This window comes from Schistocerca cancellata, chromosome 4 (assembly GCF_023864275.1).
Source record: "Schistocerca cancellata isolate TAMUIC-IGC-003103 chromosome 4, iqSchCanc2.1, whole genome shotgun sequence".
Classification (NCBI taxonomy): domain Eukaryota; kingdom Metazoa; phylum Arthropoda; class Insecta; order Orthoptera; family Acrididae; genus Schistocerca; species Schistocerca cancellata.
Window position 1 is genome coordinate 272,956,786 of NC_064629.1, and position 13,766 is coordinate 272,970,551.

General features: G+C 41.9%; 1 protein-coding gene across 1 annotated transcript; it reads right to left on the minus strand.

The window, feature by feature from the left end:
- Positions 1 to 11,791: 11,791 nt before the first annotated feature.
- On the minus strand, positions 11,792 to 12,922 carry LOC126184099 (uncharacterized). The gene has a single exon (XM_049926460.1). It carries the CDS (start codon positions 12,920 to 12,922, stop codon positions 11,792 to 11,794), a length of 1,131 nt encoding a protein of 376 aa, XP_049782417.1.
- Positions 12,923 to 13,766: the final 844 nt, after the last annotated feature.

A 13,766-nucleotide genomic window follows, 5' to 3' on the forward strand; every position in this document is an offset into this window, starting at 1 on the left:
TCCCTTCCATGATGTTTGCATGCTTCTCATGGATACAATTTAATCTAGATACATACATAGAATGAGAAGATTTCAAATCCTTTGCTTTCCTGTACACTCAAATTACTCCTTCAACACAGTTCACCCTGTATCTTCTAATATATCTGTCAGCTCAGAGCCACTAATTTGTTTATGGTGTGACAAATATAGTATATTAGTTTACTACATTCTAATCCAATTTGTTGATAATGACTGTTAGGAACAACTATGAGGAAATCTTGAAGAAATGGAAATTTCTCTAATTTTACCATAATGATAATTTTCCTTACATGCATGTAAGGATGGGATATATGTCTTGATTTATCATCTCGAACTCACAGTATAGGAAATTTAAGAGTTAGTCTTAAACTAGGTGAAACTCCTCCATCTGTTATGTTTTGTACTCAAATGAATAACTAATTTTTTTGTATATGAATGTGCCAAATTGTTGTTTGTGCAAGATTCCATTTAAATTTATGGTTCAGTTGTTTACAGTTACCTTCCTAATTCCAAAGACATCATTCATTCCATTAAAAGTGAAATGCTGAATACTGTAAGCAATGGGGAAATGTTTTGAGTGAAGAGACAGAATACAAAGTACTGTGATAGGTATTTCACTCCTCTTGAAACATACTTTAATTTATGTGAAACTAATTAACTCCTGAATCTCAGGCAACTTACAATGAAAGTTCAGAATTTCAATTTCAGTTGGCTGTTTTACATTAATACTTACAAGTTACTGTAGTTTCAGAAAAAAACATTATATTCTTACACCTGTCATTAATTTGCGAGTCCTAGATACACTTTTGAATGTGCACCACCTGTGTATCAAAAAGTCTGTGAACGAAAAGCACTCACATAACATCATTAAGTCAGATCATGTCAGAATATGCATGATGATAAAAATCTTCATGCTGATATGAAAAAGTTTCCCTCGTAATTTTAATAGTGCAATAATATCAGTTAAAGTGGAAGTCTGCTGTGAGAACATGTTAATTAATGAGACTTCCTGGCAGATTAAAACTCTGTGCCGGACTGAGACTCAAACTTGGGACATTTGTCTTTCATGGACATGTGCTCTACCAAGCTGTGAAGTAGGGTCATGAGTGGTCATCAGTCATTCTTGATTAACTCAGTTGGTGGAGCATTTGCCCATGAAAGGCCAGGGTCCCAACTTTGAGTCTGAGTCTGGGGCATAGTTCCCCAGGGGGTTTCACATCTGTACGCACTCATCTGCAGAGTGAATCTTTGATTACAAATGCTAATTAGTGTCAAGAATTTTTACCATGAAATAACGTTTAACTTTAATATTTATTGTTCAGTCTGGAAAACAGTGTATCACTCTATTATGCTAGTAATGTGTACAAACTTGCAATATGTTTTTAATTATGTAGACTGGAACAGGATGTATAAATGTAAGATTCCTTTCTATTCAAGTGGCTAACCTATATCACTAGAGAAACTAATAGTTTGTTTGCATTTAGGTTGTATATCTTATTGAGGGATTGCAATGGAAGCTGTACCATTTCAGCATCTGTGAGGCAACAAAAATTATGATGATCTGTTGGAATTTGGGACATGCACTTTTCCTCTGTGTATACTGATACCAACATAAGTCCCTATGTATGAGATACTAATGCTGAGAGAAGCTTCAGTTTCTGATAAACTCTAAGTGTTCTTAATATAGCTTGGACTTTTCCATTGGTGAATGTAGAGTCTGAATCACTCCATTGTAATGGATTGTGATGAAACAAACTTGCTCATGGTTAGGGACAGGAAAAAATCAGTGCTATTTTATGGCCAAAATCGTTATAATGTTTTGCACTTTTCTGTGTTATTTATTGGTGTTATTTCTAGCAAGCTTTTCCTATTATCAGTTATCTATTTTTGTCAAATTTCACCATTTTTCAATGCTATGTTGAAAATGTAACTATTTCCAAGATAGGATGGGCCAAACGTGAGACAAGTGTAGAGAAAAATTGTTTTAACAAAAAACTTTGACACAAATAATTATTCAAAAACAAATACCAAAGGAAAAAAGAAAATAACAGCATGTTGCAGATATTTCATTGATGACATGCTACGCGCTTCTTCATGTCATTCTTGAGCTGTGGAGACCACAGAAGCCAGTCTTCACAGCTCAAGAATGACCAGAAGATGCGCTAGGTGCGTGAAATGTGTCATCAATAAAGTATCTGCAACAGAGACTACTATTTCAATTTTTAACATTTGTATACTGTTGCTGCACTTGGCCAGAATCAATCAATCAATCTCTTTATTCAACCGTTAACAATATACATTGTGTGGGTGTAGTCAATTACAATATAGTTTCTTATCTTTAATTTGTTTCAAAAACTTGGATAATAAATACAAATATTTTATATCAGTATAAATAAATAATATTACTTTTCCATATTCAGATATTCTTCAATGCTATAAAAACTATGTGGTATTAAAAATTGTTTAAGATCTACCTTGAATTTATGAAATTATTTAATTTTCTTTATTGTAAAAGGCAATGTACTAAAAAGTATTTTGGGCTGGTAGTTTACCCATTTTTAGTAGAGAGCTCCTTTGTGGGTGTCTCTGTGAAAATCATCCCTGTTCCTTGTTTCATGGTTATGAATCTGATTATTTATTGTTGAAAACTCCTGGTGAGTTTTCAGAAAGCATACACATTCTTAGATGTATAAGCTTGGAAGAGTCATTATTTAAATTCTTTAAATATTTCCCTGCATGACAATCTTCAGTGAACCCCTTTCATTATTCTAACAGCCCTTTTTTGAAGTTTGAAACCTTGTTTTGCCATACCTGTATTTCCTCAGAAGATCACATTGTATGTAAGCAATCTGTTCATGTAAGCATAATAAGCACACAGCAATGATTCAGTGTTGCAGCACTCCCAAAGCATTCTTAGCACATAGCAGCATTTACTTAATTTTTTACTCAAAACTTCTAGATGCTTTTCCCATCTCAAGTGCTCATCCACCCATATAACGAGGAATTTTGTGTATGGAGCTTGTGCAATAAGATAGTTCCCTAACTCAGCTTTTACTCCTCTTCTAGCTTTACTTTTAATATTACTGAAATTCATCAATACCGTTGTATCCTTATTTATGATCAAAGCATTATCACTAAACCATGGTGTGGAGTGATGCATATATTTTAAATAATGTGAAAAAAATTATTTATCAATGATGTATCCAGTTAGTGGAATGTAATGTTGGCCTGCAAAAATGTTTCCACAGTCTTTTGGGCCACATATTCACAATCGCTCTTCTTCTTTTTTGCAGCTTCAAAGCTGCTGCTAATCGTAGGCCGCCGCTTTATCAGCAAACTGGTCTACTTCAACTTGCTGCCCTTAAGATTTTCGGTCTGCACATGTTTCACTGTTGAATCTCTACACTCCTGTGCTTTTTTTTTTTTTTTTTTTTTTTTTTTTTTTTTTTTTTTTTTTTTTTGCTATAGTGACGGACCACGCACCGAGAACTCCAAATTATTATGATAAGAAACGTTTATTAAGATTCGTATAGTTACAGAAACACAAGAAAAACAATGCAGAATTTCACGAAACGTGTATCTCTCAGTCAAGTCGCAACCGGGACTGCCAAAGAATCTTGAGTCCCCAAAGACTGTTTACTCTGCGCTTCACCGGTGAAGTTACTGATGGTTGAATGTCACCACAGAGGCCCCCCCGGGAGTGCGGAGAACTGGGGGAAGGATGTGGGTGTCGTCCAGTGTAGTGGCGTTGTGGGATGCCCGCTGGTTGATAGAAGCGTGTGCTAAGAGTCCATACTGTCTGTGCAGGGAGGACCAGTGCTCGTATAGTCCGCCATCCAGAGGCGGGATGTGGGGGGGGGGGGGGGGGGAGGGGACTGGTCGACCTGCGCGCGTGAACTGGACTGGCACAGGAGATGTCATCGTTGCAGTACTGGCGGAGAGGGGGATGCGAATCTTGAGCATCCCGTCGGTGCTGAACGTTGCAGCTATGGCAGCCGTATCCACCCCATTTAGGATAGGGACTGTGCACAGCATGGTGATGTGTGACAAGGGTGTGGACCCACATGAAGTGTCCCCTATGCGGAGGACGAAGATGGATCCCTCGTGGAGCTCCAAGGAAAGCTCGTTGCGTGTTCACTCAGAGGCATTGATTGTGATGCAAATTTCCTCGACAGTGGATGTAGGGAGCACTACGGGGGCGGGGAGAAAAGTAACGTAGTTCAGGAGAAACATTGGAACACTCTCTGGGGGTATTGTGAGCCAACACTTGGACAGTGTAATGTCACACGCAACATGTGGTTGATCCTGAGGTTGTGGACTGTCACATACAGTGCCTGTTTGAAACGAGGGTAGAGTATCATCGTACGCAACCACTGACTTGCCCACAGGTGTAGGGTCGGTGCGCATACGATCATGGTGGGGCGCAGGGGAGTGAGTCATCTGTGTGAGTTCGAGGACATCACCTCATGGAAGAACACTCGACTCGGGGGGGGGGGGGGGGGTTAAATTCCTCGATCGTCCAGGCTGGTTTCACGCATTGGAGGGAAACTGTCTGCTGGCAACCACTGACGAGAGTGTCCATAGTGTTGTCCGTGCGAGCCACTACTCTATGCAGGCCAGAGTAAGGTGGCTGTAATGCCGGTTTGACTGCGTCATCACGTAACATAATGAACTCGCAAGAGTCCAGTGCCGAATGCAGGAACACCCGAGGGTGGGTATGTGGTCGTGGAGGGGGCATGCGGATCGCAGCTATGTGTGTCCGGACATGCTCATCTAGCATGGGGAGGTCAGATAGGTCGGCGATTGCTTCGTCATTGATGAACTCTGAGGGGAGAACTAGGGTCACGCCATACACGAGCTCTGCAAGTGAATCCTGGAGGTCTGTCTTGTAAGCCGTGTGTATTCCTAGCATAACCCAGGGGAGGGCGTTGCACCACTCACCACCATGGCACGTGAGTGCCGCTTTCAGAGTTCTGTGCCACCGCTCAACCAGTCCATTGCTCTGAGGGTGGTAAGTCATAGTGCGGAATCTGTCCACCCCACAGAGGAAGCAGAGTTTGTTAAACAGCAGGGATTCAAACTGTCTTCCCTGGTTGGTGGTGATGGATGTAGGACAGCCAAATCAAACTATCCAGGAGGATACAAATGCGCATGATATGGAATCTGCTGTGATGTCCTGCAGGGGTATTGCCTCCACCCAACGTGTAAAGTGGTCAATGACGGACAGGATATACCTGAAACCATCAGACATGGGTAATGGTTCTACGAGATCCACATGTATGTGACGGAAGCGGCCTTTCAGGATGTGAAATTTACCTAGACTGGGCTGTGTGTGCCTGCCAACTTTGCTGCACTGGCACTGTAAACAAGCACGAGCCCAAGTATGACAATCCCTTTTCACACCGGGCCACACAACGCGTTCTGTAACCAGGCGCGTAGTAGCCTTAGCACCAGGATGTGCCAGGTTATTTAAAGTAGTGAACACTTGGTGACACAGCGCAGGGGGAACATAGGCCGAGCAGTGCCCATGGATGTATCACACCACAGTGGCTTGGCGGAGCCTGGTAGGTTACACGAAACGATCTGAATGGAAGTATCTGGGTCCTGTTGGAGGTTGTGCAATTCGGTGTCACTGTCCTGTAAGTGGGCCAATTCGTCGAAATTACTGGGGGATGAAATTGCAGTGATACGTCATAGGTAGTCAGCCACCACATTTTCTGAACCTCGAATGTAACGGATGTCTGTTGTGTATTGGCAAATTAAGTCCATTTGCCAGAACCTACGTGGGGGAAGGTCAGCAGAGGGGTTATGGATAGCCTCCGTGAGGGGGCGATATTCCGTGAAAATTGTTATATTCCTTCCTTCGATGTATGTGCAGAAATATTTTACAGCTTCATAAACTGCAAGCAATTCTCTGTCAAATGCTGACCATTTACGTTGAGCTGTAGATATTTTTTTTGGAAAAAACCGGAGGGGTTGAGTCGTGTCATTGACATGCTGTTGGAGGACTGCACCGATTACAAAATCACTTGCATCCGCTGTAATAGAGATGCAGGCATCTGGCAAAGGGTGGGTGAAAGTGACACCACGTGCTAACGCTGATTTAAGGTCTTAAAAAGCTCTCACCATGTTGTCAGACCACAGTACTCGGCGACTGCCCGAGGTTTGCTTCCCAGCCAATGCATCAAACAAAGAGGCTTGAATGGCTGCCGTCATTGGCAGGTTACGACAGTAGAAATTGACAGTTCCCAAAAACCGGCGTAATTTGCGAAACGACACTGGGAGGGGTAGATCGCAAATGCAGTCAACCCGCTCCTGCAGGGAGCATATAGCGTCCGAGGGGACGGTGTACCGCAGAAAGGTGACAGCAGTGCAGCAGAGTTGTGACTTGTCATTATTGATCTTGACTCCGTTACGTGTCAATAAGTCCTGTATTGTGGCCAGGTGGAGTTCATGTTCCCTGTCAGAAGGGGAGAAAATTAGTATGTCGTCGAGTTATGCGTAGCAATATGTGTAGTTAAAAAGAAGTGAGTCTATAAAATGCTGCCAAGTTTGGGCTGCGTTTTTGAGACCATAAGGCATGTAACAGAATTCGTACAGGCCGAAAGGTGTGATCACTGCTGTCTTTGGTATGTCACTCTGTTCCATTGGTATCTGTAAATATGCCGTGCGGCATTCCAAGACACTCATGATGCATGCTGCGTGAAGTACTTATGCAAAGAATTGTATGTGAGGTATGGGGTAATTGTCTAATACCGTCCGCACATTGGTGTGAACGGGGGTGTCATGAATGGGAATCGGTAGCACACAAGAGTCACTAACCTGATGCGCCACGGAAGCTGTCTGCGTTGGTGGCGACAAAGATCCACGAGGTGCATCTCGGGTGTTGGATGGTGGCAGTGTTGACAGGCATTGTACGAGGCATCGTGCCTCGGTGAGGGCTTGCGTAGCTGACAATACGGCATGGTTCAGTTTGGTGTTGTGAGCACAGAGATCGGCGACTGCAGGGCGTTCGGGCTGGAGCTGGGCAATGGAAGTTGTGAGGCTGTCCGCCAATGAAGAGCACTCGATGGGAGCTGTGTTGGAGTCATCGGGCAGCTGACGGGGAAGGGGGGCTGAAGAGGCGACTGAACATGCAAATTGAGTGGACGAGTTGTGGTGCAATAATGCAGCTGACTAAAGATCTGGAGACAGTCCGAAATGGAAAAGGAAGTCAATGCCTAATACTGGATCTTTGACATCAGCCACGTAGAAGGACCCAGTGAACTGTTTGTCAGATATGAGTTCAATAAGTAACTTGGTCAAACCCTCGACACGAAGTGTCAACTTATTTGCTGATCAAAGGGATAGTTTGGTTGGTGTCGTGTCCTTTACAGAAAATGTGGGAGGTATGACACTAATGTCTGCTCCAGTATCAACGAGAAAATACCGATGTGAACCTAAATCCAAGGTGTACAGATGTCCTCATGAGATGGGGGATCTGACAGAATGCAATTCTGTGGGCACCCCTGCATGTATCCGCGGGCCATGGCGCCCACTGCAGCCCATGTGCAGCGTTTGGGAACGCGCAGGGCAGACGGCAGTTGCAAGCAGCGTCCCTGAAAGTGGTGTGAAACCAGCATATGCATGAGTCAGCTGTACTCAGCCCACCAGCCGAAGCGTCAGGCAGGGTGGGCAGCCCCTAGCCCAGTTGTGGTAGGGAGAGGCTGTTGCTGACCCGCTGGCAGTTCCAGGTCTTGGCAGCTAGGTGGCTGCTGTTTCGTGTGCTGTCCACGATATGCACGCACCCAGTCTCTACCGCCCGACGGTGGAATTTAAACCCCAGGATTACCAACCTCAGTGGTATTAGGCACTGTGCTGTGCAGACGGAGGTGGCTGTGTTGAATAATGGTGTATGCCTGGTCTGGCAGCCGTAGTTTATCCTCAAGTGACGCTGCGGTATGTGGAAGCAAATGTAACTATAGTTCTTGTAGCAGCTTCACCAACCACGATGCCCAGAGCGCTAAGTTCGGAGAAGATCTCAGTACTGACCTGTGCACACAAGCACCCCCACAGCTGTGAGGGTGTTCTGTCACCTAAAATCTCATCATAAATTATGTTGTGAATCGTATCAGCCAGCAGACGAGAGAGGTGTTCGATGAGTAATGCTCGAGCAGAAAAAATGGTTCAAATGGCTCCGAGGACTATGGGACATAACAGCTGTGGTCATCAGTCCCCTAGAACTGAGAACTGCTTAAACTAAACTAACCTAAGGACATCACACACATCCATGACCGAGGCAGGATTCGAACCTGCGACCGTAGCAGTCGCGCGGTTCCGGACTGCGCGCTTAGAACCACGAGACCACCACGGCCAGTTGCACGACCAGAGGCATATTTGTTGCTCTGAGGTGGGTTCAGCAATAAGTCACTGATGAGATCAGGTTGGTCATGCAGGTGGTTCACTAAACACACAAAACTAGTGCTGTCGTCCGCAATACCATGCATGTCCAACATGTTGTCTACCAAGGTAAAGCACGTCACTGGGTTGTCCGGTTGTAATGGCGGCAGCTTCGGAAAACGGCCGGGGGCCAGTGCTTGCGGGGCTGTAGGAAAGTCACGAAACGAATGGGGATTCTGCACGGTGATCACTGGTGCGAACTGTGCCTCAGTGGCAGGGGATGTGTTGCGTTGAACATCTGTCAGCTGTTTAGGCGAGACGTGGTATCCAGTCCTTGTTGTTGTTGTTGTGGACTTCAGTCCTGAGACTGGGTTGATGCAGCTCTCCATGCTACTCTATCCTGTGCAAGCTTCTTCATCTCCCAGTATCTACTGCAACCTACATCATTCTGAATCTGCTTAGTGTATTCATCTCTTGGTCTCCCTCTCCGATTTTTACCCTCCACACTGCCCACCAATGCTAAATTTGTGATCCCTTGATGCCTCAAAACATGTCCTACCAACCGATCCCTTCTTCTAGTCAAGTTGTGCCACAAACTTCTCTTCTCCCCAATCCTATTCAATACCTCCTCATTAGTTACGTGATCTACCCACCTTATCTTCAGCACTCTTCTGTAGCACCACATTTCGAAAGCTTCTATTCTCTTCTTGTCCAAACTAGTTATCGTCCATGTTTCACTTCCATACATGGCTACACTCCATACAAATACTTTCAGAAACGACTTCCTGACACTTAAATCTATACTTGATGTTAACAAATTCCTCTTCTTGAGAAACGCTTTCCTTGCCATTGCCAGTCTACATTTTATATCCTCTCTACTTCGACCATCATCGGTTATTTTACTCCCTAAAAAGCAAAACTCTTTTACTACTTTAAGTGTCTCATTTCCTAATCTAATTCCCTCAGCATCACCCGACTTAATTTGACTACATTCCATTATCCTACACATTTCGGTGTAGGTGCTCGAATACCCACTGAACTACCGTATGCTGCCAAACAGCCGAATTATATAGTGCCACTAAAATATGTAAATTTGTATTTCCAATCAATAATACCTAAAACCTCGTGAAGTAAGTGCAATGGCAGTTGTTTATAAGCAGCCAACAGAAGTTGAAACGTATCTAGAAAATACATGAACAGCCAAATCACGTATTACAGGCACACTGCGGATGCTACTAAACCAAACTAGGGAGAAATGGTAGAGATAATCACTTAAAAATTAATTATTTACTCACATGCACGCTTGTCCATTTTGTTCCAGAGATTATGTAAACGACATCACCTTGGAGGTATAAGGAGGGGAGATGGCACTATGGCCGTCTGCTGTACGTCTGTTTGAAGCCGGTGGGCGTGGTCGGCCGCCATGTTTGATTGGTCAAAACAGTGACAGAGCTCTTGTTAGAATTGCGTGTTCTTCATATTTAACGTTATGTCTGCGAAATAATTTCCGATGATGAGTGTTACAATGTTTACATGCATAACACAACGTCAGAATAGCTTTTTCAGGTGTTTTCGTTTTGTTTTTAATGCGTTTTTGCCCCAGAAATACAACTGATTTGGTCTTGTTAACTTAAGTGTTTCTTTTGGATACGAACTTCGAATGATGAAAAATAGCAGCGTACAAAGCTCTTTTCAAACTCAAATCACCTTTTACTGTATTTGTGTCGATGTAAACTGAAAGCAGAACCCGAAAGCTATGCTAGTTTACATACCGGATGTGTCAAGAAAAATAAGCATATGATAGGGCTTTGGTGAATGTCACCACAGCAAACTTGTACAAGTACACACAGTGGGATTTTCTGTACCATTGTGGTTTAAACATCTGAACACTATGAAATCACAACTGTTGCTCTGTGTGTGATTATTAATAGCACAATAGGCCTACATGTCAGATGATAATTAGGAAACCTTCCTTTAGTGTATAAGTCAATACATGTCATTAAGTAGCAGTTTTGATACTACTCATGAACTGTTAAAGAAATCTCAATTACACAAATTTGTGTAAAGGACAACACTGCTATTAAAATCACCAATAATTAAATTAGGATGCCCTGCAAACATGCACACTCAAATTTCAACCTGCAAGTCAAGCTAAACACTTGCTGATGATAGGTACATATGTGCAATAGTCTTAAATTTCACTGCAATGTATAAAACATAATGGAAAAGAGCAAGGCACCTTGACTGTTTTAACCTACCTCTGTTTTTTATATGCTTCAATGTTGGATAAAGCAAAATGTCTTAAACCAGTGGTACACATTGAACCACTTCTTGCACATAGCATTTAACTAGTATACATTTACACAATATTTTTTTATCACTCACCTTTTACAATTACTGTAACACACTGCAGACTTCCATGGGATAAAGTTGCAAAAGTAAAGGATAAAATAGGAGAGAAACAATAAATGGCATACTATGATGTTTTGTACTTTTCAACTCACTACAACACATTTTAAAGTACAAATTATCAATCTGTGTTCTTGCATTATCAAATCATCAGTGTTTCAATCTCATAGCTTATCCACTAACATTCCGTATAATCTTATATGTGAAGTGTGGGACTAACAAAATTTTTGGAAAAGTTATAAATAATGTAGTTTTGAGAAACATTTTAATCTCTTGGGATATGGTACAATATTAATATTGACATTTGGGTTACAACAAAGCACTTACATATGTTTAATGTCCTCAGGTTACATAATATGTTTTGTGCCAATAAATAGACAATTATATCTGGACAGTGTTATAACAAATGTAAAAATAAGTATGAAATGGGCTTTTTAATATTATGTATCTATCAGAACATGAAGTAGTATGGCTAGAACTGGTGATAAAAAATTCCAAGGAACAATGTGAAGGGAAAAAAAACACACACACACACACACTTTCAGATCACAGCTGTGTATCATAGGAGTGGTCCAATTTCCTGGATCAATTTACAAATGAGCCCTTGAAAGCCTTAGTGGTGTGAGTCAAGAAACACAATTTTCCTTCTGAAACCACTATACTCTCATTATAATGAACTCCATTACTAAATGCAGTACTCTTTAAACTACATATAGCTACACATTAAGGTAATCATTTCATCATCAAAATACACGTCACAAATAATAATTGACCAGCCCTTTACAAAATTCACAATGGCTATATATACCCTGGAGAAGAAACTGTTTAATGCACTACCACCAGAAGCACACACCACCTCATTAAAATACTTCAGAAATGTTCTCCAAAAGGGGGTAAAGCTTTCATATGTACCCTCAAACACAGCTTTAAAAGGGAAAATTAAATAACATAGAGGAAAGAAGTGTGGAAAGCAAAGTTCACAAATTTATTGACCTTTAAAAAGAACTAATTTGGTGTATGCTGTTCTCAATTTTTTTTCATGGAGTGAATCTGTTACACATTTTGCAGCATGTTTCTGACGTGTCAGCAGGTACCGTTTCGCAATAGCTTTGATCAGCAGTACCAAGTGATTATCTAATGGGTGCTGATCCTTCATGTGCTCTCCCAATTCTTCAAACACAGGCTTGTACAGAAAAGTGCCAAGTACCTCTGACACACATTTAGTATTAAGATCTTTCACAGGAACCCTCCTATTTCCAGCACTGTATTTTCTAAATACTTTTTCAGAACACATACAAATGTCCACAACATCGTCAGATGGTGAAATCAAACCACCTCTACTCTTTCTGTGTATAAGAGAATAGGCAGTATGACTCCCTTCCCCTCGCAACACTGACATGCATGTTTCACACTGTAAAGTTCTCTCTAAGTGACGAACCACAAATCCTGAAATATAAACAACAATATGGGTTGCCACTTCAGAGAGAATCATTTCAGCTTCAACGTAATCATGATCATGGCTCACCAAATGGGTTTCCATATCTAATAATTGCCTACGTTCAGTGGTGAAATTAATTTGTTGTTCTATAGTCTGACCACTGTACGTCAAAATAGGGATCTCTTCCAGGGCTATACAATTGCCTCGGTCTGACTCACGAATTTCATTGTCAATCAGGAGTTTCTTATAGGCAGATATGAACTGTCGAGCTGTTGGATTGTTATTCCATCCACCACGACTACGGATTGCACTACAAAACATCTCCAAATGATCTTGGGAGCACTTATAAATGGGGAGGAACTTCAACAAAGGTGCAGAGGATTGTGGTCCAAGCTTTGTATAGAGGTGCAAGACACTAGAAATACACACTAGGAAGCCAATGAAACCTGTTTTCCTGTTACTGTCCACAACTCTTTGTCCCTGACACACAGTAAGTGTTTTGATGTATGCCTGAGCTTCCATTAAAAATTCTTTAACAACCTTGAAATTGTGAACATTCAGAGGCTGCTTCCACTTATTCTGCAGAAGGCTTCTGGAATTTAATATATCAAACAGGCAGTTGAATATCCTTATAAATTTTATTGTAGCAGAAGCATCTTCAAAGCCTGGTATCTTCATATCGCAGCAGTACTGCATTGCGTCTGCCACGGAAGTGCTGAGCAGCTAACTTTCATTTTGTTATTCACAAAATTGATGTGGCTGCTCGTAATGCTGTTGCCTAAGTGGAGACCTTCTTTCACTTGTAACTTATGCAGTAGTTCAAATAGGTACCATGAAATTACATTACCTTGCCCATCCCAAAAATGTTTTCTCTCCCCTAATGCATTTCTTACAAGTTTTAGCATATGGGGTGGATCTAACAGAAATGCAACTTCAAAATTGTTACCCTGAACAAAAAAGGTGGTGTTTAATCCATCAACGTCAGTATTGCACCCCAAGCATTTGGCCATAGACATATTGGAGGCACAACCGTCACCCGAGAGAGACACTACTTGAATGCCACTGGCACTGGCAAGGCTAATGCATTGTTTAACCAAATGAGCTTTCTGCTCCCCTGTCAATCCACATGTCAAAAAATACCCTACTGGTAGCTTCCATGACCCATTAATTGCAACTAACATTAATACAAAGGCCTCTTTAGCTACAGGTAAACTATCCATAGCAACAGAGGACCCCATATCTATGTATCCATAATATTGTGTTCCATCAAATTCTATGTGTTGCCTGATTGCAATTTCATCCATTAACAAACTGCATAGAATTTTATTAGTCTGGCCCTGATGAGAAGCTTTTGATTTTATAATGGCAAATGCCTCCGTGGTAAAGCCAGGAGCACCATCCACACCCTGGTACCACCTTGCTAATGTTCTTGGATGTGGCAGACACGTGTCGTAGCAGCGTCTAACATATTTATACGCTTGTGGGGAATAAAAGTTTAATGTAAGAGCAAACGAACGTAGCT